Source organism: Dryas octopetala, chromosome 4 (assembly GCF_963921425.1).
Source record: "Dryas octopetala chromosome 4, drDryOcto1.1, whole genome shotgun sequence".
Taxonomy (NCBI): Eukaryota; Viridiplantae; Streptophyta; class Magnoliopsida; order Rosales; family Rosaceae; genus Dryas; species Dryas octopetala.
In genome coordinates, this window is record NC_141369.1 from 17,165,593 (window position 1) to 17,191,606 (window position 26,014).

At 37.1% G+C, this 26,014-nt stretch overlaps 2 protein-coding genes across 2 annotated transcripts in view; both read left to right on the plus strand.

Moving 5' to 3' along the window:
- The window catches only part of LOC147287470 (midasin-like protein), a 37,290-nt gene extending 15,917 nt beyond the window's left edge, over nucleotides 1–21,373 (plus strand). The window contains exons 29-73 of the mRNA XM_086239107.1: nucleotides 21–916; nucleotides 1,083–2,624; nucleotides 2,706–2,886; nucleotides 2,971–3,036; nucleotides 3,120–3,208; nucleotides 3,292–3,540; nucleotides 4,922–5,057; nucleotides 5,132–5,217; nucleotides 5,314–5,399; nucleotides 5,920–6,061; nucleotides 6,142–6,207; nucleotides 6,504–6,624; nucleotides 6,844–6,998; nucleotides 7,334–7,447; nucleotides 9,008–9,211; nucleotides 9,328–9,510; nucleotides 9,598–9,786; nucleotides 9,962–10,063; nucleotides 10,158–10,382; nucleotides 10,554–10,676; nucleotides 11,034–11,115; nucleotides 11,198–11,328; nucleotides 11,410–11,574; nucleotides 11,842–11,917; nucleotides 12,006–12,118; nucleotides 12,547–12,626; nucleotides 12,728–12,841; nucleotides 13,143–13,211; nucleotides 13,303–13,459; nucleotides 14,149–14,312; nucleotides 14,406–14,503; nucleotides 14,617–14,843; nucleotides 15,002–15,211; nucleotides 15,316–15,537; nucleotides 15,621–15,779; nucleotides 15,866–16,090; nucleotides 16,279–16,575; nucleotides 16,658–16,804; nucleotides 17,761–17,964; nucleotides 18,075–19,802; nucleotides 19,885–20,166; nucleotides 20,343–20,522; nucleotides 20,653–20,751; nucleotides 20,875–21,000; nucleotides 21,077–21,373. Of these exons, the coding sequence (XP_086095233.1) occupies nucleotides 21–916; nucleotides 1,083–2,624; nucleotides 2,706–2,886; nucleotides 2,971–3,036; nucleotides 3,120–3,208; nucleotides 3,292–3,540; nucleotides 4,922–5,057; nucleotides 5,132–5,217; nucleotides 5,314–5,399; nucleotides 5,920–6,061; nucleotides 6,142–6,207; nucleotides 6,504–6,624; nucleotides 6,844–6,998; nucleotides 7,334–7,447; nucleotides 9,008–9,211; nucleotides 9,328–9,510; nucleotides 9,598–9,786; nucleotides 9,962–10,063; nucleotides 10,158–10,382; nucleotides 10,554–10,676; nucleotides 11,034–11,115; nucleotides 11,198–11,328; nucleotides 11,410–11,574; nucleotides 11,842–11,917; nucleotides 12,006–12,118; nucleotides 12,547–12,626; nucleotides 12,728–12,841; nucleotides 13,143–13,211; nucleotides 13,303–13,459; nucleotides 14,149–14,312; nucleotides 14,406–14,503; nucleotides 14,617–14,843; nucleotides 15,002–15,211; nucleotides 15,316–15,537; nucleotides 15,621–15,779; nucleotides 15,866–16,090; nucleotides 16,279–16,575; nucleotides 16,658–16,804; nucleotides 17,761–17,964; nucleotides 18,075–19,802; nucleotides 19,885–20,166; nucleotides 20,343–20,522; nucleotides 20,653–20,751; nucleotides 20,875–21,000; nucleotides 21,077–21,109 (10,343 nt within the window). The 3' untranslated portion in view covers nucleotides 21,110–21,373. The remainder of the gene's footprint in view (nucleotides 1–20; nucleotides 917–1,082; nucleotides 2,625–2,705; nucleotides 2,887–2,970; nucleotides 3,037–3,119; nucleotides 3,209–3,291; nucleotides 3,541–4,921; nucleotides 5,058–5,131; nucleotides 5,218–5,313; nucleotides 5,400–5,919; nucleotides 6,062–6,141; nucleotides 6,208–6,503; nucleotides 6,625–6,843; nucleotides 6,999–7,333; nucleotides 7,448–9,007; nucleotides 9,212–9,327; nucleotides 9,511–9,597; nucleotides 9,787–9,961; nucleotides 10,064–10,157; nucleotides 10,383–10,553; nucleotides 10,677–11,033; nucleotides 11,116–11,197; nucleotides 11,329–11,409; nucleotides 11,575–11,841; nucleotides 11,918–12,005; nucleotides 12,119–12,546; nucleotides 12,627–12,727; nucleotides 12,842–13,142; nucleotides 13,212–13,302; nucleotides 13,460–14,148; nucleotides 14,313–14,405; nucleotides 14,504–14,616; nucleotides 14,844–15,001; nucleotides 15,212–15,315; nucleotides 15,538–15,620; nucleotides 15,780–15,865; nucleotides 16,091–16,278; nucleotides 16,576–16,657; nucleotides 16,805–17,760; nucleotides 17,965–18,074; nucleotides 19,803–19,884; nucleotides 20,167–20,342; nucleotides 20,523–20,652; nucleotides 20,752–20,874; nucleotides 21,001–21,076) is intronic.
- A 1,540-nt stretch (nucleotides 21,374–22,913) lies between these two features.
- Nucleotides 22,914–24,705, plus strand: LOC147287471 (uncharacterized). Its single transcript, XM_086241288.1, has one exon. It carries the CDS (start codon nucleotides 23,387–23,389, stop codon nucleotides 24,443–24,445), a length of 1,059 nt encoding a protein of 352 aa, XP_086097414.1. The 5' UTR covers nucleotides 22,914–23,386; the 3' UTR covers nucleotides 24,446–24,705.
- The last annotated feature ends 1,309 nt before the right edge of the window (nucleotides 24,706–26,014 follow it).

The following is a 26,014-nucleotide window of genomic DNA, read 5'->3' on the forward strand; positions in this document are numbered from 1 at the left end:
TTTTTTTTTTGCAATTTTAGATGCAACCTTTAAGTCCAAAGATTATTGCTTCCTGGACATTGTCTATGTTCAAAGGATGCGTACAGAATCAGACCGCAGAAAAGTCCTACAGCTGTATGAGCAGATTTTTGAGATGAAGCCATATATAAATCCTTATCCACGAGTTCAGCTCAATTCTCAATACTTATTTGTTGGAAATACTGCCATAAAAAGGAATTCTGTCCAGTCATCTAAACTACCTAGCAGTCCTCTTAAAATTTTGCCTGGAATTCGTCAAAGCTTGGAAGCTGCTGCACATTGTGTAAAGCATCAATGGATGTGTATCCTGATTGGTCCAGCATCTTCTGGTAAGACCTCATTGGTCAGGTTACTGGCTCAGCTCACTGGCAACGTGCTAAATGAATTACATCTTTCATCTGGGACTGATATATCTGAAATACTTGGATGCTTTGAGCAGTATAATGCCTTCCGAAACTTTCACTCAGTTGTTGGTCAGGTTGAGTTCTTTGTAAATGAGTACAGGGGTTGGCAGTTAGAGTTGGCTACAGAAGCATTTTTACTTGAAAGAGAAAGTCTTGTAACCAGATGGTTTGCTTTCTTATCAAGCATAAATTATGATTCTATTTCTTGTTTTACTTCTACTTATGTGGAGGGTAGAGAGAGATTTTCCAATTCTCTTTCTTTGTTAGCTGAGATCATTGAACAACTAAAGTTGGTTTTGGACAAAAATGTCCTATCTGTAACTTGGTCAATAGAAGAACTCGATAAAGTCACGAGGACAATTTTCAAGTTGCAAGAAGGTTATGAGAAAGGGCCATTTTCAGCAAAGTTTGAATGGGTTACGGGAGTATTGATAAAGGCTGTAGAACGTGGAGAATGGATTGTTCTGGAGAACGCAAATTGTTGTAATCCCACGGTATGCAAATTTTTTCTATGCTCATGCCTCATATATCCTTTAGCATTATTGTTTTATGACGTTGCCTGATGAAGTTGGTACTCATCAATGTTTATTTATCTTTCCTATAAAAACCTCAATGTCTATTTATCATGTCATCTAATTTCATTTTAATTGTTATGTTTAGGTACTTGATAGGATCAACTCGTTGGTTGAGCCATCTGGATCAATTACCATTAATGAGTGCGGGGTTGTTGATGGAAAGCCAGTTGTTCTCCAGCCTCATTGTAATTTTCGAATGTTCCTCACAGTTAACCCAAGGTATGGTGAAGTATCCCGAGCAATGAGGAACAGAGGAGTTGAAATTTTCATGATGCAGCCACATTGGCTACTGGATGAGAGTAGCAGATACAGTTGTGAGAAAATTGAATTAAATGATGTGAAAAGATTCCTTGTTCTATCAGGTATTCCCTGTGCTAAGTTGGTGCATTCAATGGCCAGATCACATATCTATGCTAGAGAGGAAGCATTGCGATTTAATGTTTCCATCACGTATCTTGAGCTTGCACGCTGGGTGCAGTTGCTCCAGCAACTTCTCATGAATGGCAATCAACCTTTGTGGAGCCTTCAAACAAGTTGGGAGCATATATATCTTAGTTCATTGGGTGAGGCTGTCGGGGGAAATGTTTTTAGTCATGTGAAATGCTCTTATTTATCAGTGATTGAATTGTTTGAATCTGGCTCGTCACTCTCTCCGTCTTTGTGTTTGCCTGGAGGATGGCCAATGCCACTGAAGCTGAGGGATCTTGTGTGGCACTCAAAAGAAGCTCGTGTGAAGACTAACTGCATGTACCTTGAGTTCCAGGGGGCTAGGTATGCATCATACAAATTACAACTGGCCAGGAGTAGGTGCTCTATGTACCAGGATTCAACTGCTGGTGGCTATGCAGGGACTTACTTGATGGGTACGGGGATGTTGAATGAAACTATGATTCACAGGGCTTCCCATGTTATGACTTTAAACTCTAGGGAGAATGCTGAAATTGACAAGATGCTGGCCAAGGCTGAGAAAAAGCTATTGTTTGCTGCCAACTGGGCCATTGACCAAGCTACTGAAAGTGATCTCAAGCTGTACCTTCTGTGGTTTAGCTGGTTTCATTCTCGATTACAGCCCTTTTGTCATTTCTTTGATTATTTTGTGAAGTCAATTACACTGAGTATGGAGCATCCTATTTGGAAATATATGTCCGGTCGATACCATGAGCTTACATCTCTTCCCAAAGTAGAATTTGAAAAGCAGCTGATGCCAATGCTATCATTTGAGTTAGTTGATGTGATTGATTCAAATGAGAGATCCAACTTTTCCAGTAAGTTTCTCCACAATGCTATGAGTTGCATATTACCACTGAGGCTCACTTATCAACAGTGGACTTCTGAGAACATGTATGTGTCCGGGAAAGCTAGTTATTTTGAAAAAGTGTTAAAATCTTTGCGGAAGCTTGAGGAGGAATTCATTTATAAGTTTGTTGATTCATCTCTGATGCTCATTGAATCTCCATCTTTTGACGCACTTATTAAGTTGTACACCGACCTTCTTGAAGGTCACATATTATTTTGGGAACGTTTGGAGTCATCTGAATTTGAACTGTCACTAATTTATTGGCGTATGGTGGTGAAGGATGCTGCAAACTTGAAGAACTTCTGTCCAGAAGCAGTAGATAATCTGCTGGTAGGTTAACTATGATGTGCTGCTTTTCCTTTCCTGTAATGTACTTTGAGCTTGATTGTTCTTTTGTTTTGTCCGGCATAGAAGGAGAGCAAGAATCTGGAAAAAGTATCTTCTTGGCGTTTTCACTCAGAGAAGTCCTTGCTATGGGTTCATGGAGGTCACCCGATATTGCCTTGTTCTACTAAAATATTTGAAAAGCAGCTTCAGATTTTAGAACTTTGTGAGTCAGTTTGGCCTACGAGAACAAGATTATTGGTCCATGGTAGGATGTTATCATTTTCTGTTTCTTTGGTTACTGTGACTTTTAAGTTGAAGTAAATGTGTCTTTTGTTGTTTGTTGTTACAGTGAATGATCCTCTGATTGGACTAGTTGCATCTTCCAATTCCGATCTGCGCTCCCTTGTGTTGGAAGGTAGAATCTTACATACTTTGATTTCACTCATCCAATATAGGACATACCATTACAAACTCCAATGATATTTATAATTTATGTAGGTGTTTCCATGTCATCATGTATCACGGGCACATCTGATTCTGATGAGGAAGCAGACCATGTTGTTCAACGGTTGGATGGCATTTATCAGGTCGGAGATCTTAATTTCTTCACAATCATCGTTTTGAATCTTTCTCAGATGTGCTAATGAAAAAAATATTTTAATCTCTGCAGAAGCTTTTGCAAATGTTAGATAAGGAAAGAATCAAATTGAAGGAGATTTCACTTTCAAACAAGCTTTTTTCCGGAGCAAATTCATCTGTTTGTTGTTCTTTTGGCACTGAGGCATCAGGCCAGACATTTGGGTACAATAATTGGCAGGACACTTATCCCCTGATTGACATTACAAGTTTTTCCCTGGATATGAAGCTTCTTCAGGAGCTATCATCTGTCCTTTTGGTTGATCCCAAAAGATTACAGCTGGTAAGATCATCTAAATTGTTGTACTCTGCTGAAATCTATAACAATAAACCATATATGATATCATTTCGAGCTCATGTGGAAATTTTCTTATAAATCACTCACTGCTCATTCTTGCTTTTAACCTTCTGCTTTAGTTGCTTCAATAGCTTTTCTTTCCTTTTGTTTGTAGAGGAGGGTAATTTCTTCTTTGGACTAGCGGTCCACTATTGATTGTACTCTTTTTCCCTTATTAGTATAAGTACCTTGTTTCCTATCAAAAAGAAAAAGATCAACTCGTACTATTCATAATGTGATATACTGCCTGTAATAATTAAGAGGTTTAAATTTTTTTAGGTTTCTTCCTATTGCAATTGTTCAAGTATTTGTTTTTCATGGGTTAGTGAATAGAAGAATACGGAATCTGTCGAGGGCTTTGGTCTCCTTTGATCTGGTTTATCTGTCTGTTCAGCTTCAGGTTCTTTTATGGATTTTATTTAGTTCTTGGATTTGGTTTATTGTTTCCGTTTTTATTCTTATTTTCAAATATATTTTACCTATGTTTTCCTTTTTCGGTGGATACCCTTTCCAATCCTGTGTAGTGTGTACTTTGATTGTCGGAACAAATGGCATCAGTGTTAGGGTATGCTCTATGCTTAATATCGAAATGACTGAAGGTTGCTACAGGAGATTAATGCTGGAAATGCCTGTTAGGGAATATGTTGTGTTTTTCAGGTGTTTTTGGGTTCTTCCGTAGCATATAGGCATCCATTACTGTTATTGACTACACTTCCTGTGTAGAACCTAGAAATTGGTATTATATTACAAAAGGGTATAAAAGAATTCATAAGTTGATTGATATACGCATGTAAGTGAACCTGACAATTAGACACGTGACAGTGGCTGTATGAGTCCATGTAACATAATCATACTAAAAAGGCGTATTATGTATATTATTAAGTGGATGCAGACTAGCAGATGTGTATGCTTTGTTGAAGGAATTTAGCTGGAGTGCTGTAATCAACTAAGAATTTTTTTTTTGGTGAGACTATATCAATAATTGATAAATTTGGGTTATTCAGTCCTGATTTCCAATTCTCTATCAATTGAGTTTCTTTATTCCATCTAGCCATCAACTAGTGCCTCCTTTTGGATTTGAAATTGTTTTCATTGGATTCTTGTTGGTGTAGTTGTGTAAGATACAATCTTTTCATTAATGCCGGTGTCAGAGAAGCTGGCATGCTCTATTAACTTTAGACTAAGATACTTTTGTGAAACTGTAATAGATAATTGAACCAATTTGGCCTTCTAAATCATGATTTCCAATTCTCACCAATTATTTCCATCAGATTCGTTTTGATTCTTGCTGTTGTGGAGTTTGATCTTACTTTTCTGCAAATGACAGACTTTAGCCAAAGTATCTAAACATCTGAAGTATGCTTTGAAATTCTCATTGGACATCTCGTCCAGACCTCCTCAAATGTTTTTGCCACATCAAAAGATTTTGTGGATACTGGATGTGTGGAGTTCAGTTGATGCAGGTGAATGAACTTTTCTGTTAAATTCTTTTATTTGCTCTGTTATGAGTATGCTTATGTATTTCCTTGTGTGGCAGTGAATGCAAAACTTGCCAGCTTCGTACTCGAGATGTGGTTCAGGTGGCATCAATCTTTGTGGATCTATTGCCCTGTTTCTGTCAAGGTACCTGTATTAGCATATACTTTGGACTTTCTGCAGTTGTAATTTTGTATTTTCATTGACCGACTTCCTGTTTTGCGGTTTGCTAATTGCATACAGAGCTTTTCAAGGACTGATGTTTACAATATCCCAGTACCTGATGTGCTCGTTCAGCCTGTGGTAACAGCAACAGTCTTCCAGATACTGTAAGATGTTTATTTCCATTTGAAGGATTACTGATTCTTCCTTATAATTAGAAATTTAAAAGATAGATATTCTATATGTATTGTATGTTTGCTTGTAGGCACCAGTGTCTGGTGTAATGGGGATTGGTAAATTTTCTTCCAGATGATTATCTATATTTGTAAATAGGTTTGCTGAAATGAGGATTTGACTGCTGGTACAAAATGTTGACCTTCTCTTGTTTGACAATTGCCATTTAATATTGGTTCAAAAAATTTGGTCATCATCTCATAGAACTTTCCTTGCACTTTCTGTTGTCAGTTTGATCAGAACGTATTTCTTCTTATGAAAAGAAAACATAAAAATGATTAGAGTAAAAGCTTTAAGTTGGAGCAATGTGCATATGAATCTTATTATTGATTTGCTTTCTACATTTTTCTTTCTTTGTTTTTTTTTAATGTTGATTGATATGTTTTCTAATTTCATCGATATGTTTTTTCATACCTGTTTCTCTCTCTCTCTCTCTCTTCGTGTGCAAATTAGGCAAAGCACATCTGCTATCAAGGATTATTTTGTGGGCTCTTTGAAGCTTAGAGCAGCATCATGTAATCTATGGCACAGCTCTCTCCCAGGAGCATCTTTGCCTTGTTTTCTATTATCTGCTGCTCGCTCTCTGTTCCAGCAGGTAGGGTATTTTCTGTGAATTGCTGATTCATCTTTTGTTAAGTATAATTTCAATTTATTCATTTAATTCTCTGCTTGCAGATTGTAAATGCACATGAGAAATCTTTTGATGCTGATCAATTCACTAAAATCAAGTCTTTTTTAGAGGTATGTTGTATAAATATAGAATAAACTGTTGAGCTATTAAGTACTTCTTGGAAATGGGTCAAACTATTCTGTTTTCACCCACTTTGATGTTAGATGTAAAATTCGGAATTTAATTGATAGTTATTCCTCTTCTGTACTGAAAGCTTATGATATACTTTTCCAAGAACCAATCAGAGTCATTATATGCAGAAAAAATTATTGTCCAATCTTTTTAATTCTTCTATGATGTCTAATCATATTGATCTTTTAAAAATAAAAGACATTGACTGTACTTTTATATCTTCATGTGGCAACAGCAAAGAAGCAGTCTTGTGGGGTCTCTTATTTCAAAATCAAGTCATCATGGGCTGAAAGATTCAGTTGATATATTTATCGAGCCACTACTTCAAAACCTCTATCCTAATTGCTCATCTAAAGGTTTTTTTTTTTTCAAATTAGTTCTGTGCATACAAATTTGGAACATGTGAAAGCACATTTGTTTTATACTTTTGGAATCTATCTATTACTTATTTTTTATTCACATACTTGTATCCAGATTATGGTTCTTATTCCATTCATGTTTTAGACAAGATTTCTATATTTCCATGTTGTAGTATCTGGTTTATGAATTCTTGGTTTTGCAAACCTTAATTTCAGAGTTTGACTTTAATGGTGGTTGTGCTTGGTTGCGGCTTGGGATATTACGTTTTAAACTCTTGCTTAGCTGTGATGATCTGGATCCTGCCATGAAGTACTACTGCAAGAATTCACTGGTAGCAGAGAAGATATCTTTGCGTAAACTTGAAATTCAGGTTTCTTCCATAAATATATTCATCCAGTCCATGACTAGTTGTAATCAATTCCTTTTCAGTAATTCCAAATTTCATGCTATGCATGTGGTGGTTGTGACATAAATGCACATGTATATCTATTATACTATTTGTATGTGCAAGCATGTGTCAATTGCCATATACATGTAGATATATGTAGTTATATGTGTTTATACGTGTACATGTGTGCGCGGCAGTACATACATCTGCAGATTTATGGTTGATCTCATATAAAATCTGAACTTATTCTTTGACTGCTGTTTTCTGTTGTTGTAAGAAGATTAAGCTGAATAAACTTTGAATGATTTTTCTTATAGGTGCGGAAAAAATGTGAGTATTTGGCAGGGCAGATTTCTACAAGAGATTCTGATGAAAAAAACGCACAGGCTTTGAAAAGGCTTGAAGTGCAGCACAGAAGGCTGCAGAGAAAGGTCTAATTTTTTTTTTTACCTCTATTCCATTTATAGACCAATATATTGTTGAAATTTCATATTCTTCATTGGTAAGAGTAATTTCTGTATGAAATTGGTCACTCTGGTAGTTTTTTGCAATTGTGGAAAATATTCCTTTTATGATGAGCGGTGACAGCTTTGTCCATTTATTCTCTATTCTGATATGGTATCTTATATTTCATTATATTTTAAAGAATTTTACATTGGTAGATATCTACCTCCTGTCGATATTGTTGAGGTAGATATCGGTGCACATATATATATATATATATATATATATAGAGGAGATGGCCTCTAGGTGGGGGAGAATTAGATATCTAGCCTATCTTTGGACATCATTTTCTAAGCATTTAGTCTACTGATTATTTATGTTGATCGGGCCTGGTATTGATTGTTGTTATGCTAGTTTACATTTGTGTTTGCCTTGCCAAGGGAAAAAGATAGAAATAGAGAGAAAAAAAAAGGTAGACACATTTGTGTGAGATGCTCACATAGTGTTTTCTGTGACTATAATTGTTGACTTGCTTTTGGTTGTTTCTCACTTTTCGCTGGAGTGGGTCATTTCGAGAGATTGTTATTCTTTGTCCATTGATTTTTTTGGTGGAATTTTTTTTATAAGATTTTTTTTTTCCTTTTTTGGGTTATGTGGTGTGAGATGAATAGAATAGTTTTCAAGTTTGGGACTCTGAATTGGAATTTTTTTGGGGCATAATGACATTGTCGCCTTCTTGTGGGTGTCTTTTTCTAAGCACTTTAGGGGTTCCCTTTAGTGTAATTCACCCTGATTGTGTATTGACTGTGACTTTACTTGTTTTTTGTTTTTTAATTTGTCTTGTATAGGTGGACTACTTGTCCAATTCCTCTTGTAATTATGTTATTTTATCTCTAAAATTTTGTTTCCTATAAAAAGTTATAATTGTGGATTTTCTAAATACAGAAATCATACTTTAAAGGATTATGTCCTTTCATTGACTAACTGGTTGAATATATTATGTTCATTTCTATGTTTCAAATAGCTTTGGTTTTATAAATTCTTATAAAGTTTTTCCCCCTTTTTTTTTTAGTTCAGGTGTCTCCTATAGTGCTTCTTGTGAGCTGCCTTCTCTTTAGTTTTGTCCCCCTTTTTTGTTCCCTTCCACATTTGTTTGTTTTTGTTTTTTAACTTGAAAGCATGCTAGTTTTATTTGATGAACTTGGTGTCTGAAATAGAAGCATAGGATACCCTCCGATATATTATATTTCTTCAGCTTCACTGCACAATGAACTTAATGTCTCTGCTTTTGTCTCTTCCTTTTCTTTCATCTGATGAGATTTTTTTTGTTTTTACTGTTTGTTTGTTTGGTTTTTTTTTGTTTTTTTTTTATTTTTTTTAACTTGAAAGCATGCTAGTTTTATTTGATGAACTTTGGTGTCTGAAATAGAAGCATAGGATACCCTCTGATATATTATATATATTCAGCTTCACTGCACAATGAACTTAATGTCTCTGCTTTTATCTCTTCCTTTTCTTTCATCTGATGATAATTTTTTGTTGCACAGGTTGTGTTCCGCTCTGACTACCGAAAATTTAAGGGCTTAAAGCACGAATGTGATAAATTTCTTAAACGTGTTACATCTGATGGGTTTTTTCAACATGTTACATCTGATGCATTTTGCAAATGCATTGCATCTTCAGAAGTTTTAGTGGGTAGTGTTGAAGCCATGAAATTACAACAGATTCTCGACCAAGGCTCCAACTGGCAGGTGTACTTTGCTTTACTTGTAATTGGATGTTTTGATAGCGGCCATTCTTGCATTTTTGTTTTAAGCTGTAGGTCTCAGATCACTAATTGTTTGTTCTCTGCTTATATTTATCTCAGAAAATGGCAACCGGTTTTATTGAACAACTATCATCGGACGAGTACCGTGAGCATATTGATTTTGTTCAACCAGTTCTGGTTGCATTATATGAAATGAAATTGGGCTTGTCACTGATTCTGTCACGTGTCCTGCAAACAATAATCCTTATTAGAGTTGAGCTGGACAATACGAATATGATTATGGTACTTCTTTAATGTTTTATCCTTTTATATTTGTTCTTTTTAGTGGTGTCTTGTAGCTTTAAATGGCTGACAAGGAGAGTCTGGCAGGGATCAATTTGTTCATTCATGAGATTCCCCAGAGTATCTGCTTCCAAGACCATTTCTGTTGACTTAAACACTGGCTCGAGTGATTTTCCCTACTATAATTTAGAAATTCCTACAATCTTCAATGCTGAGGATATAGGTCTACTTGAAGAGTTAATTACTTTTTCCAGTGACGTTGCGACTAATAAACTGGTATGTATTTCATATTGTACATCGTTTTCTGCATAGGGTAATCACACTTAAGTTTTTCTGTTTCTCTGTTTAATTTCTGGCAAACTTTTCTTTTCCTTCTACTCCATCTTTTGATATAAATTCAGCATGCCTTTGCAAGTTTTTGTTGACCAAGACTCGTACCTTTTTGTAACAGGTCCCTGTTACACAACTTAAAGCTTCTCTGCATCGAAATATTCTTGTCCGTGTTGCACATTATGTTGCTAATGCGCAGCTGATGGATTCTGCATCTTTTATGGTCTGGTTCTTGCCCATGGTCTTTGCAACTATTTAAGTGGAATTCACTTTTGGAGTTATTGACATATGGTAATACATTTTGTGTTTTGAATCAGCTCTTGGATAAGATATTTAGTGAATTTACGAACCATTGGATGACTATGAAGATTCAATCGAAAACCAAAGACGACTACGCATCTCAGCAATACAAGTTTAGGCCTCGTGCATTTAAACTTGAGAGTATAATTGAACTTGACATATCACCTCTTGGGAAGTCATTTGCAAGTCAAAGCTTTTTGGAATGGAAGGAGTTTCTTTCTGAAGATGAGTATATTGCAAGGGTAATGCTTCTGTGATTTTATTAGTACTAAATGTATGTATTTATTATTCATTCCCGTGTTCTTCTAGGTGCAAATTACACTTATGACTTGTGTATATGCTTCCTGTGTATTTTTCACTTTTTTTTTTGCTTTTTCTTCCGTCTCCTCATAAGGAAATTTTTATTAATTCAGGAGGAACCTTCAAAGGAACTGGACGATGCAGAAGAAGAATGGAACCTTACAGAGGATTCCATTTTGGAAGACGTAGTCCACACTCATAATCAGTTATTTGGGTCAAAGAATCTTGTTCTAGCTGTAAGTTCATTTGGAGGCTCTATGCTCTGTTTGCTTATTGCTGATTTTTTTATTTTGAGGCTCTAGACTGTGTTTGTAAATTGCTGATCTATGAGTTATGCATATTAAACTTGTTAAAATCATTTTATTTTATGACTTTAAAAATAATATCTACAGAATATGACTTCTACGAGTTCATTTGAAGCTTCTGTAGCTGGCATTCTACTGGTGCAAATGTAGATTACTTTAGGTTGAGAATATTTTTAATAATCTAATTTCTTTCTGGGAAGGTTCACATTTTTTCTTATTTTGAAATCCCTACATGTGTGTGCATTGGGGCCTTGTATCTTTCCTAACATAGTGTTTCTTTTAATTCAGCCGGGTACTTTTCATATCAATGATTTGGACAGAACGCTGTCATTCACAGATTCGCATACGCTTGGAGTAGGCATGGTCAAAGGTAATTTTCTGCAGAGAAATTTAGGGTGGATTTTTTTCGTTCTATTTCCTGTTTTCATGTTTTTATTCCCTTTTGTTTCCAGGTTTAGCGGGTTCATTTCTCTCCAGTTTGGATGCCGTACTTGTACCGGAGAATTTGTTTCGTATTTGTTTGGAGCACAGGCAGATATTTGTTTCATCTGACATGTCAGCCAGCAAATATAAATTTTACAAGGTTTGCAAATATCAGTGTCCTAATATGAAAAATTTCTCTTCAATCGCATCATATATTAGACTTTCATTCCTTTATGTGTAGGATCCAAATGCTCCGAGGATGTATGAAATGGTGAAATTGCTTACTCCTCTTCAGCAGCGTATTCATTCCCTTTTAAATGAGTACGAAGATCATCATGAACTTCAGAAAATCTTAGATGTAATTGAAATGCTTTTGAATATTCCATTGAGCACCTCCCTAGCCAAGGTATGGATACTTCCATTTAGTATTGTTTATTTGTTATTGTGTAATAAGTAGTGGTTTGATGCTTTTTCTGTAATGGATCAATTCAGTGTCTATTTGGTTTATTCTTGCTGATGACTGTTTGTCATGGACATCTTAGCAGCGTACATGTGTGTGTGTGTCGTCACGCAAGCACATGCATGTACAAGCTTGCATGCATAGTTTTCGCTGCAAAAGTTATCTTATGTGAAGATCCAGTATTGATCCATTTATTTTATTTTTACTGTGAAGGCTCTTTCAGGATTGCAGTTTCTCATTAACAGGCTCTATTTATTACAAGAAAATGGCTCAAAATTTGCTTTCTCGGGTAAGTGTTCTCCTTCAATGAGCCTTTTTTTTCCTTTGTGGGATCAGTGCATGTGTACTATGTTTACTTTTTCTATGTCTTCTTATAGACCAAGTGAAGCCTATTCATGATCTGGTGCTCTTGTGGCAAAAGATGGAATTGGAGTCCTGGCCAGCCTTGCTTGACGAGGTGCAGGATCAGTATGATATTAATGCTGGAAAGGTAAATTATTACTTGTCTTTTGAAGATTGAATCAATGGAAATGTAATTGACTGGGGGAATGCTCAGATTTTATGCCGAGGACTGGGGAAATAAGACCATGTGAAACTTAAGTAACATAACATTTTAGAACACCAATATATTCCATTCTTGCTTGCATCATAACCACTTATGTTTGAAAAGAAAAAAGTTTTTGAGTCATTCATGGTTTGTGGGTTTAATTATCAAGTTAATATTCAATTATTATTTAAAAAGGTGGAAGCCGTTTGCATAGTTGATTAATAAATTGTTATGTGAGTTCATCTCTCTCAAATGATTATGAGGAACTGTGGTGCTTATGTATCAAAGCAGCCCTGGGCTTCAGTATAGTGAAATTTTACTGATTAATTTTCAGTGTCTAATTTGATATTTTTGTCTTATTAATTTTGCAGTTGTGGTTTCCTCTCTATTCAATTCTAAGACACCGACTTTCTTCTGATGTTGTTGAATATAAACAATCTACTATCCAAAGGCACGTTCAAAATAAATTTCTTTTTCTATACAATTTATGCCTGCTTTATGTTTCTGGTTTTATAGTTTTTGAAGTTACGTGACACGAATGCAACTTTGCAGTTTGGAGGACTTCATTCGCACATCCAGCATTGGTGAATTTAGAAAACGCCTTCAACTTCTTTTTGCTTTCCTTGGCCAAATAAATACTGGAATACGCCTGCAAGTTTATTCAAGGTAGGATTGTAAAACTGTGCTATACTTAAAATGCCGATCAGTTGTTAAAATTCTTAGACGGAGGGAAGCTGAAGCTCTCACATCTTTAATAGTTTTTCCTGCTCAATCCTACTGGCAGAAATTCCTCATAATGGTTTCATAATACTTTTTCCTGCTCAATCCCACTGGAAGAAATTCCTCACAATGGTTTCATTCCACATTGGCAACATGCTGCTAAATTTATAATACCTAGAAGAAATAGTTTTCATATGAAATCCTTTTTGTTTGTCAAGATATATTAATTGTCCATAATTCCTGGCAGTCCTTGCGAGAAGAAAAGTGTGAAGATTTTGTACAATGCGTTTGGATATTATGTGCAATTCTTACCAGAGTGAGTTCGGTTAACTCTTAATGCTTTGTTATTCTCCCCTCCTCATTTTTCCCCTCACTGTCATTGAGTTTTTGTGCTGGTTTCATTCTAGAATTTTGGCGCACATAGATTCTAGTAGACGAAAAATTGAGAAGGAACTGAAAGAGCTTCTCAAACTACGTCAGTGGGAGCATCGTGAGAGTTCACTGTCAATTGAAAGCTTCAAAAGGACAAGGCAGAAGCTCAGGAAGATTATAGAGAAGTACACAGTAAGTAATGTATAATCTATTTTGTTTCGCAAATCAGCGTAAAGTAATTGATTAAAGGCCCAGACTGCATAACTAGTGATTCAGATGGTGTTCCTGACTGCTGCATGAGTGATCTGAAGACCAGGTGTATTCCACCAACTTGATGTTTTATCATGGATGATTCTATCCTCATAATATATTTCTATGCAAGTCAGCATATGTTCAGCTCTGAATCTATTAGGCAAGGCTGCAAAGGTCATTTTGTACAGTGATATAAGAATAGCACTCTCAGTTGTGTCATATGTTAATACAAGTCTCTCTTACATGGCCTTAAAGTTCAAGATCACAACAATGTTAAATAGACTTCTGATTTTGAAAATATTTAAGATGCAAAAATTCCAGTATCAGATTTATTGGTTGACCTTGCAATTCAAGGTCACATCTATTTTTTCTGATGCTTTACTTGAGATGTATTTTTCTAATATCCAATTGTGGAGTAATTTCTTTAATCAGACTGTCTAACATATTATCTTCAATCATGATCGCTGATCAAGTGGAGTCATGTTTGTATGTACGGTCCTTATTAACAGTTTGACAATATAACATGCATGACTCTTTGATAAGTGGACACTACTCCTTGTTTATGTGTTTAGTCCACATTATATATTGGTAAAGGTAGTAATCATATGCCTCTGTTCTTGTGTGGATAGGTTCTCCTGGAACAACCTGTGATTCTTTTCCTTGAGCAAGATGCAGTTAATGGGGCTGAAGCTCAATCTCAACAATGTCAAAAGTTCCTCGTTGATAATGTGAATAGAAAAATAGGGACGACGGATACTGCTTTTGATTGGACAGTGTTCAATGAGGAAGACAGGTAAGTCTCTTCGTCTATTAAAATATTCCTTCTGCTTCATTCTTTAGTAAGAGATCTGAATCCAGAACTTTGACATGATCTAATCTGCAATAGGTGTATGTGGTATACTGGTTGGATAAAAAAGGCAGATTCTACTCTGCAGAACTTACGGCTTGATAAAATACTTGAATTTGGATATTCACAGTCTAAAGGTGCTGAAAGTCTTCCTTTTTCCTTTATGAATTTTCTTGATTTCCTTTTTGTTTGGTTCTTGCATCCCAACACTTTTCAATATCGGGTCTCAATAACAAAGAAATCTGCTCAGAAGTTGCAGGAATTCTTGGGCAATGCCCAGCTTCTCTGTCTGTTTGTCCTTTGTACGAGGATGAATGGAATTCTGTGTGGCAAACACTTCAAACAATATTTAGGGATGCAATGGATTGTTGCAATCTGTGGAAGGATGCAAACAAGAGTCAAAAGAAGGGACGGGCTTTTTCTAGCCTTCTAAATCTTTTAAAAAGCAGTGGGCTGTCTAGGGACATATTTACTGAGGTATGAACATTGGGTGTTTTCTGTTGTTTTTCAGAGCATATTCTTCATATATACCATATATGCGCTCACCTGAGTGACTAGAGATGGTCACTGGGTGAGTGCTACTATCACAATGTAAGCTAATTGTGGTTTTTCTTTTACTGAATGGTTTCTGATAGGATGAAGTTAAATCTTGGTGGTTCGTTCAGCCTTCATATGATGTTCAGCATTTGCTGCTGACACAAAGTAGAATTCCTTATGAAGTTTCTGATGCTGTTGTTCCAAGCAACTTTCAAAGTTTGCCCCATCAAAATTTTGTTACTGAATGGAAAGCAGCTAATGAATACTACTTCAAGAGCATAGCATCTGTGGTCTTTACTAACAAACAGGTAAATACCAAGATTCCAAAAGGATGAACCATTACTTTTCACCTGAATCTTTCCATTTTGGCTTGACCACCAACCTGTTTGTGTTAATGTTATATGCTTTGCAGGTTGGCAAGGCAGACCCTTTTCTCCACCAGCTCATCAAAATACAACAAAATCAACAGAAAGCTGCGAATACATTTGCAGAGCATTTGAGGTGTTTGAAGGAATGCATTTCTACTTTGGAGAATTTATATTCAAATTCCATTGGTTCTGATGATAGAAGTGGTAGGAAGTGCTCTATTGGTCAAAATCAACATGCCACCTTCAAATGCATGTGGCAGCAGAAAGTAATTTCTAACCATGGAATTTCATTTGAATTTAAAGGCTTTTCTTCATATTTTGAGATAATGATAATCTCCTTTTGTTGCAGCAACTATTTGATAGTTTGTGTGCCATGTCGCATGAAAAGTTGTTGTTTCTAAAGACATTCACGCATACCCATTTAGACAATTGTCAAACTGTAAAGAATGAAGCAAATGAGTTTGTTGCTTCCATCGAGAAATTTATTCCAGTTCTGCTGAAATCTAAGGTGTGTTTTCTGTTCCTCGTGTGTTCTACACTTCTACCCTGATTTTGGTAGCTCTCACACTGCATCTATGTACAACTCTGTAACAGGAATCATTGGACAATTACCTTCTTGGCCCAGATAGAGCTATAGCTACAGTTTCTGGCTCTTTGCAATGGTTTTTTATTTCAAAGCAGATGGAACAATTAGTGTTCCAGAACTTCCAGGTTATAAAGGAGTTTCAGGAGCATCTTCTTGCTTTCCATGGGAAAGATGTGGATAAAAGCTCTGTTAAAGACATTTTGCTCGGTCATTTTGAAGAACTATTTAAGAAGGTATCTTTGTGTTTCTCATTAGTTCTGAATACATCTTTTGGTGGTGTCACCCTACTTTAATACATTAGTATGACAAATGAATTCTTTAGCAGTAGCGTAATATGAAATCTGATGGAGATTTCCTGGCAAATGTTTTAAGGCTTTTTGGCTGACAGAAATTGACCATTTATTTTTTGGAATTTTTTCAGGGGAGAGTTGTGGAAGGGGAGTTTAATTCAGTCATGGATAAGAAAATTGTGTCAGTTGGTACACATGACAAGGACGATTTCCGTAAAATTGATGGTGCATTTTGGGAAGCTCTAAGAACTACATTTGAACATATTGGGGGCACAATGCAAAGATTAGGTTCGCCAAGTAATGGCGATGGTCATCCAGACAAGTCCCTGGGGAAAATTACCTCCTGGGAAAAAATATTTGACTCATTTGTGAAAAATCTGAGCTTGGACTGTTTATGTGATAAGCTTTTAAGAACAATCTTTTATGCTGTGAGTTTTATCATATCTATATGTTGTTGGTTTTTGGCTTGTGAATGAATACACAGTAAATCATCTATTGTGCTGTGCTCAGGAAAAACTGGTGAATCATGGTGGTGGTAAATCTCGCAGTGTTTTTGTCCAAATTGAAGCACATTTCAAGCATCTGCATTTGTGTTTGGACATCTTGTTCAACTTTGGTCATGCTCTGATGAAAGAACTTTTAGCTATGCACAAAACTGTAAGTTGGTTTTCTCTGCTTGTCAATCATGCCTATTATCTTAAAGGGAACTTTGTCTTACTTCTTACATTCCCTTTTCTTTTGTTGGTGGGGGTCAGGGAATGGGAATGGGGGACTGAAGTCTCATCCCAATCACTCCCATTCCCATTGAACCTTATGTTTTATTACTCGAAAATGGGTTGGAGATGTTTTCTATCTGGTGATACTCATATCTCAAGGATCTGTGTGTGTGTTTGTAACTTTTCTCTTATTTTCTGTCATCCTCCCGATTCTCACTCTTTCTGTACCGAGATCAAACATGGAGGTGGATTATCTCACCTTGTTTTGCAACTAGAACTACTACCACCCAACCATAATCAAAGTGCTGCCGATAAAGCCAGTACCACTACTATGCACCATCTACCATCTCTTCAATGCCAAGGTACCGTGTTGTGATGCCATCTACAGCTTCCATCCCCAAACTGAAATAATCCACCATGCCATTCTGAACCAATTGCTCCTTCTGTTTCTTATGCCATGGTGGACATCTTCGCCTTCTTTCCTCCACTCTGCCATTAAAGCATGTAAACCTCCTTTCAATTGCAATGCTCAACATCCAACAGAACCACCACATATCTAATGTTTCACTGAAACATCCACAGCAACCAAAATCATTGTCATTTTTGCAACTTGCAAAAAGACCATTTCATCCTATGGCTGTTCCAATCTATCCTACCATAAGCTAAATTTATATTGACCATTTTCACTGAGCAACAAGGCTTGCATGCCTTTACATATGAGAATATAGATGTGCAAGATATAGGGTATTTCATCTGTTATATTGAACTGGAGTTGCTATTTTATTCCAATTTAAGTTTGTAGAACGTTCACTTGGTTATGTTTAGGACGTTAAATTGTTCTTGTCAGTGATTCTTGAATTTTGTGTAACAGTCATTAATATGTAAATTTGTATGCAGGTATCTTTAACCATTCATATGCTTGCAAACGTTTTAGCTTTATATTCAAAGGGGTCTGGGATCTCTTCTGAAGACCAAGGGGATGATACTACTGGTGATGTATCTCAAGATAAAACTGGAACAGGTATGGGGGAGGGTGTAGGACTGAACGATGTCAGTGATCAGATTACTGATGAAGATCAACTTCTTGGAATATCTGAGAAGGTATGGATTTGAGCATATTGAAATTTCCAATCAACTTATCATACTAGGTTTATCATGCACGGCACTTTGTCACAAGTTGTTATTAAATTTTCCTCTGCATGTTTCTGCAGGCCTACGAAGAACAAGATGCCTCAGGCGAAGTCCCAAGTAAAAATGATAAAGGGATAGAGATGGAGGAGGATTTTGCAGCTGATACGTTTAGTGTCAGTGAGGACTCTGAAGAAGATGCAAATGAAGATGATGATGGGGATGAGAAATTAGAATCCGCAATGGGAGAAACTGGAGCTGATGGTGAAATGGTTGATGAGAAACTTTGGAATAAGGATGAAGATGAAACTCCCAATAATTCAAATGAGAAGTATGAATCTGGGAGTTCAGTTAGAGATAGGGATGCAAGTTCTAGGGAGCTTAGAGCCAAGGAAGATACTGCTGCCACTGCTAAGGAACCTGGAGAGCTTGATGTTCATGAACTTGACGAAGAAAATGGTGAGATTGGAAGCCAGGATGATCTTAATGATGGAGAGAATGATGGAGAGAATGATGGAGAGAATGCAGATGACATGAACATGGACAAACAAGAAGCAGTTTTAGATTCTACAGGATTAAAGCCTGATGAAGATATGGAGTTGGATGAAGCTATGGAGTTGGATGATCCTGAAATGCATGATGAACATGATGAGAATGGAAAGCAAGAAGAAGAGCAAGCTTGTTCAACAGATGAAACCATGGGAGAGGCAGTGACAGAACAAATGGATGCAAATCCTGAAAGGGATGACCCGAGTAGAGATCATAAAGAGAATTCTGAGATGAATTCTGGATTAAGCAAGGATGCGTTCGAACTGGGAGTATCTGACTCCATTAGTGATGATGTGCCTAACAAAGAATCTTCAACACAACCAAAGGGTGACTTGAAGGCATCAGATCCAGGGGATATAGCACCAGAATCAAACTGGACAAATAGCAATGATAGTCATAATGAGCTTACTCCTGTGAGAGGTTTACCTTCAGGAAATACCTCTGAGATGGATTTGATGCTTTCCGAGTCATCAAATAATGGGAGATATGCTGGTGAGCAGCTAGAAAGTCAACTTCCTAGGCAAGAATCTTCATCTGTTTGGAAAAGCCAACCAAACCCTTACCGTAGTGTTGGGGATGCACTCAAGGGGTGGGAGGAAAGAGTTAGAGTGTCTGTTGATCTTCAGGCAGATGATGTGGAGGCACAGGATGAGATCAATAATGAAAATGCGAATGAGTTTGGATACGTCTCCGAGTATGAAAAGGGAACTGCACAGGCTTTGGGACCTGCAACATCAGAGCAGATTGACAAAAATGTTGATGGCAATAAGACCAATGAAGATGGTCTTACAACACATAAAGATGGCCTTGCTGAGATGGAAGTTGAGAAGCAAAAACATGAAACACAGCCTAACAGAAGTTCTGCTTCAATCCTTAAAAATAAGATAGAGGATCAGATACATCTTTCTGGTTCAGAAAAATTCCCTGGTGAAGAATCTCAAGAAATTAATAGCCATCAGGATGGTGATCCTAAAAGCATGGTAGAGGATCTGATCTCTGTCAAGAAGTCTTACTTCAGTGATGACATACATCAGCTCAGTAAACTTTCTGTAAATGACGATGACATGGGGAAAGCACAAGATCCTGGGGAATTTTCTGATGATGTTATAAACAATGCTACTGTTCTCTGGAGAAGATATGAGCTGGCCACAACAAGATTGTCCCAAGAGTTGGCTGAACAATTGCGTCTTGTCATGGAGCCTACGCTAGCCAGCAAGCTTGAAGGGGATTATAAGACTGGCAAACGGATTAACATGAAGAAGGTAAAATGCAAATCCATGTAGTGTACACTTCAATTTTGTATACATATACTAATAATTTTTCTTTGCGACCTAATGTTATTAGGTGATTCCATACATAGCAAGTCATTATCGGAAAGACAAAATATGGCTGAGACGGACCCGGCCTAACAAACGTGATTATCAAGTTGTCATTGCTATTGATGATTCCCGTAGTATGTCTGAAAGTCGCCGTGGGGATGTTGCTATTGAAGCTCTGGTGACGGTATGCCGTGCAATGTCCCAACTGGAAATGGGGAGCCTGGCTGTTGCAAGCTTTGGAAAGAAAGGCAACATAAGGTTGCTGCATGACTTTGATCAGCCCTTTACAGGAGATGCTGGAGTCAAGGTCAGTGCCATTAATATCAATTTTATCTTGTAATGAATTAAATAATACTGTAGAGGTTATTTACATCTTTGGCTCATGGGGAGAAGAGTTGGATGTGATTAGGGTAATCTCTGTTTTCCTATTTCTACCTGTCAAGTGGCATATAGCCTGAAAAGTCTTTTACTGATGTTGTGCAGATGATCTCTAGTTTATCATTCAAGCAGGAGAATACCATTGCTGATGAACCATTTGTTGATCTGTTGAAGTTTCTGAACAACAAACTAGATGAAGCAGTTGCAAAAGCACGATTCTCCTCCGCACGGAATCCACTACAACAGCTTGTTTTGATAATTGCAGATGGTCGGTTACATGAGAAGGTAATTTCTTTTTCTTTTCTTTTAGATAATTTTTTTGAAGTAGCCAACAATTGGTTGTTGCTGCTTGTCTTTTCCAATTTCACAGTTTTTTTTTTTTTTCCTTTTTTTGTTTTCAATTTCATTTGTTCAGGAGAATTTGAAGCGGTGTGTTAGGGATGCCTTAGCTAGGAAGCGTATGGTTGCATTTTTGCTTCTTGATAACCCACAAGAGTCCATCATGGACCTCACGGTAATTCTCCATACTTTTTGTTTGATGTATTTGTCCATCTATTCTTCTCTTTTCTTTTAAGTTGGAACAGTGGGTATCTAATTCCAGAATTTTCCTTTTTGCAATGTCTTTTTGACTCTTTAGGAAGCATCTATTGAGGGAGGGAATATTAAATTTTCGAAGTACATGGATTCTTTCCCCTTCCCATTCTACATTGTACTAAGAAACACTGAAGCACTTCCTAGGACTCTTGCTGATTTATTGCGACAGGTAAGCATAATGGTGCATATCTTGCATGCCCAAATTGCGTTTCTATTATCTGAAATCTTTGACCTGCTGTTTGCAGTGGTTTGAGCTTATGCAGTATACAAGGGATTGAAAGAATCGGTGCAATTGCAAAGGTCATACAGTTGAGTGGGACAAAGGTCATTTTCTTCCATATTGTTAATTTGGGTGATGCTTTTTGGAATCAAAAACCAAAAGCAAGATCTGTCTCCAAGACAATTTGTTTATGGGTTTGGTATCCTAAATAGTGGAACTTCAAACTTGTATAGAAAACTCAATACACCCACCAAAGGAAAATTCTTGTATAGAAAACTTTTACAATCATCATCATCAATGAAGATCAACCAGTTTTGCACTATGATCCGGGTTGGTTTTGTCTTCCATGGTTAAGTTCCAATAAATCCAATTTCTTTGTTATTAAATATAAAACATAACTTGTCAAATTTTAGGGGAAACTAACTTGTCCAATTATTACCAATGGCTTTGGTAGTAAATATAGAAAACAACTGGATTAAATAAATTCTGTATACGATGAGATCTGACGATTATATATATTGGCCCAAAGCTCTCACTTCAACGGTTCAACCTGAGGAGGTTCCTGTTATACTCTGTTTGTATTCTTCTCTGAGCATCTCCAAGGGCTATGGCAAATCAATAGTTAAATTTCAAAAAAAAAAAAAAAAAGTTAAATTGTATTTTATTCACTTATGTTGTAAATTTTGATTTTGTTACAAAGAAAGGAACCGATCCTAATTCATTATCTCACTCATCCCATCACTTGGGTTATTCCCAACCTATATGGTAATTTAACATGATACTTTGCTATTTTGAAAATTGATTTCTCTGTATGATATATTGATATGATAAATAATTAGAGCAAATAATAACTTATTATTTATTTCTTCTTTGCTCTAATTTGGGGTGTGGATCAAATTTGTCTTGATTTGGTGTCGGGTCAAACTTTGATATAACTATACCCTATCGGGGCCTATCTGTTAGAGGTGACAAATTTTACATGTGGCACCACAAAAACTTTGATCCACTGTTTGCCATAATAACCCTTGGAGATGCTCCTAGGCTTGCCGGGGCTTTAGCTTTGGCGCTTTGGGTGTAATCGCGGACTAGCCCTCACCATTGTGGGCCATCATCAATTTTTAGAAGTTTCAAGTTTTATCCCTCTTAGATAAAAATTAAAAATACAACGCTACATGCAAACATAAGGCGCTTGTTGCCATGTGGTATGGGGTCCAATTCTATTGTATACAACCTTAATCTTACAAAATTGATCTATCACATGATTAGTATATAAAAGAAGGATTGCATAAGATTTTTGTATTTGGATGTTGAGCTCAACTCCACCAGAGATTCTTCAATGAGGCAGTCATGTTCTTATTTCAAGTTTACAATTTTTTAAGAAAATAAAACCAATGGCATCATAGCAAATTAGCTATGCAGCCTATGCCCCATTTAAAACTTTTCCCTTAGCAAGTAGCCACATTTTATCTTTCTTTTTTTTCACTTTTTTTTTGCCAGGTTATTTTTTTACTTTTTTTAGTTTAAAAGAAATATAATAAATAAATAAAAGGATAAATTAGAAAATCCTGAACTTTTTCTAGGGATTGGGTATTTTTTGGTGTATTTAGAAACTAAATGTGTAATTTAGATAAGGATTTTTTTAAAGAAACCTAATTTGGAGAAGGATTATTTTGGAGTGGGGCCCACCATACAATAATCTTAATCTGAAATGGATAGGATCACACGTCATACACTGTCGTCCGGACAACCCGTTACCCGCCTCCACCTGCAAGTTTGCAACCGAACAAAAAGCAAACTTGGCGAACGATATATTCCACAGCCACCCTAATCTGAAACCGACACGTGCCAGTTCCTCCTCCCTCCTATATATAACCTCCACACATTTCCGGTCTCCCAACCCCCTCTCCATTTCTCTCTCTCATTCTCTCACTCACATCCTTGTTTCTCTGTTTCATGCACATCGGAACCCTAGCTTCTCCGGCGAGCTTCTCCGGCTACTGATGATCGCCTTTTCGGTAAGGTTCTTCGATAAGCTTCGTTGTTGTATCTGAAAATGTTAGATGGATTCGGTGCGGTTCTTGTCCGATCCAAGACCTGGTTCCACAGGAGGAAAAAAACGCTGATTCGTTGATTTTTGGATCCGTTTCGTTGTGAAATTTATCAAATCTGTATCATATTCGAAGCTTTGTTATTGTAAATAGCGTACACTTAGTTTTTGTTGGGATTTGTAAATTTTGTACAGTTTGAGAATCAGGGATTGAATTTTGGATAACAGAATTTGCGAATTGAATTCTGTGAAAGTTGGGGAATTTGAGTGATTGAGAAGGTGGCTAAGATGAATTTGAGCGCTGCCGAGGAAGAATCGGCGCAAGAGATTCATATCCCTGCCGATATTGATTGGCAAATGCTTGATAAATCCAAGTTCTTCTTCCTCGGCGCTGCGCTCTTTTCAGGTGTTTCGGCGACTCTTTACCCTGTTGTGGTGTTGAAAACCCGACAACAAGTATCTCAATCCCAAGTTTCATGCATCAAAACTGCATTTTCGATGGTTAGGCATGACGGGTTTAGGACATTGTATAGAGGATTTGGGACTTCTTTAATGGGTACAATCCCCGCTCGGGCGCTGTACATGGCGGCACTTGAGGTTACCAAGAGTAACGTCGGGACTGCCACGGTTAGGTTAGGGTTTGCAGAGTCCACTGCAGCCGCCATTGCCAATGCAGTTGCAGGGTTGAATGCAGCAATGGCTGCACAGCTTGTGTGGACTCCAGTTGATGTTGTGAGTCAGAGACTGATGGTCCAAGGTAGTGTGAGGCCAAATTCCAAAGTTCCTAATGCATCTGATTGTAAATATAATAATGGGATCGATGCATTTAGGAAAATTCTTCGAACGGATGGGCCAAGGGGCTTGTATAGAGGGTTTGGGATATCGATTTTGACATATGCACCATCGAATGCACTTTGGTGGGCATCGTACTCTGTTACTCAAAGGCTGGTTTGGGGTGGAGTTGGGTGTTATTGTTGTAAGAAAGGGGCTGAGAGCAATGAGAACAGGGTTACGAATGGGGTTACCATGTATACACCGGATTCAAAAACAATAATGGCAGTTCAGGGAGTAAGTGCAGCCATGGCTGGTGGCATGTCAGCCTTGATCACAATGCCCCTTGATACAGTTAAGACAAGGCTGCAAGTTTTGGATGGGGAGGAGAATGGGCGGCGCGGACCAACCATGGGGCAGACTGTTCGGAATTTGGTTAAGGAAGGTGGGTGGATGGCTTGTTACAGAGGATTGGGGCCCCGGTGGGCTTCCATGTCAATTTCTGCAACTACAATGATCACTACCTATGAGTTTCTCAAACGGCTCTCCACAAAGAACCAAGAGGTTTTGACCTGATGAAACAGTAGAGAAAAACAGATGTTTGGTGCTCTGTCTAATCCTGTTTATTTTCTCTTTAAGTTGTCTCTGTTGTTTTCTCTTCTTGAAAGCAAGCAAGAAGTTGTCTCTGTCTTTTCTTTTATGTTAACCTGCTCACTACATTGATCAATGTAACACAATGCAGGCTTTTCTGTTATATACCTTATTTTGTTATCACAATGGACCTTATGCAGAAGCAGAACTTCTGGTTTATGCATATAAGAAATCTCAATAATAATGTGATAGAGAACGGTCTATGCTATGTTGTTAAACTGTTAATTTAATTTTGTGAATTTTAATTTCAATGTCCGGTCCAGATCAGCAGTCTGACAACACATTATACATGTGGCAAAACAAAACTAAATTCAAAATATTTGGATCATTTTACATAGCTTATGATTTCAAGATTCCCGGGATAGAAAATTAGAGTAGCAGTCGCATCATATAGGATTCTGGTGAAATGCCGGCTTTAGTAGAAGTCCTATGCTAGTGATATGATAATTAGGGTTATATCCAGGCTTATATGTTCATTGGATTTATCTTAAATCTCTACCATATCCACTAGTGAGACTGACACCTATCACTCTTTTTCTTATTATTTTCTTTGATATTGGTAGTTAATGAGAGAGCACATGCTAGTTAGTGGGAGAAATTTTAAACAATTATGTTTGAATTCTTGTTGTGGATAAGTCTAATGAATATAAATGGTGAGGCTTCACCTAACTTTTGAGAGGAGGTGGGGCTGGAGAGTAGTACCATTCAAGACTTTTGATTAATCAGTGGGCCACCATTTCCATAATCTATCTTTTCTTGTCTTTAGTCTTTACGGTCTACACTCTAGAATTTAAAAACAGATTTGAAGTTAGTAATGTATCAAAGGGTTTGGTTTATATTCTGCCTTCACATAAAATATTAGCCATTATAATTAATTATAAAAAGCTTTTGCTATGCAACAAGTGTGTTGATATTTATATGTTTGATTCCATAGTTGTGATCTGTAATTTATTTGAGGAATCTTTTCCAAGGGGACCGACTTGGTTTTCACCTGTATTATATAATATGTATATACTGTCTGCTGCACATCCAGATTTGTATAATCAGGCGATGCATGTGCTGGATTTTGCACCTGTTGCAACGCCAATGGGCCATGGTGGTTATTAAACTTTGGAATGATTTGGAGATGGGAGAGAAAGGGTATTTGGGTTTATCGGGTTGGGCTTAATCGATTTACAATTATAATAGAGTGATGCTATTTGCACACCCTGTTTTTTCTTTTTGCACACCCTTTTATAAAAAAAAAAATCAAAACTCAAAGGAAAAGACACACTTACCCCTCACCCAACATCAATTTTTTCTCTTCTGCACACCCCATCAACAGACAAAAAAAAAAAACACACACACCCCCTTCATCTCCCTCACCCGACCACACCCACCGGCCACCCACGCAGCACCCACCTCCTCCCTCCCCTCCACCAAGCCCAGCCCCCACGCAGAAATGCATACTGGGAAAGACGAGCATATCTCAGCCATGGCGACTCCCACAAACCA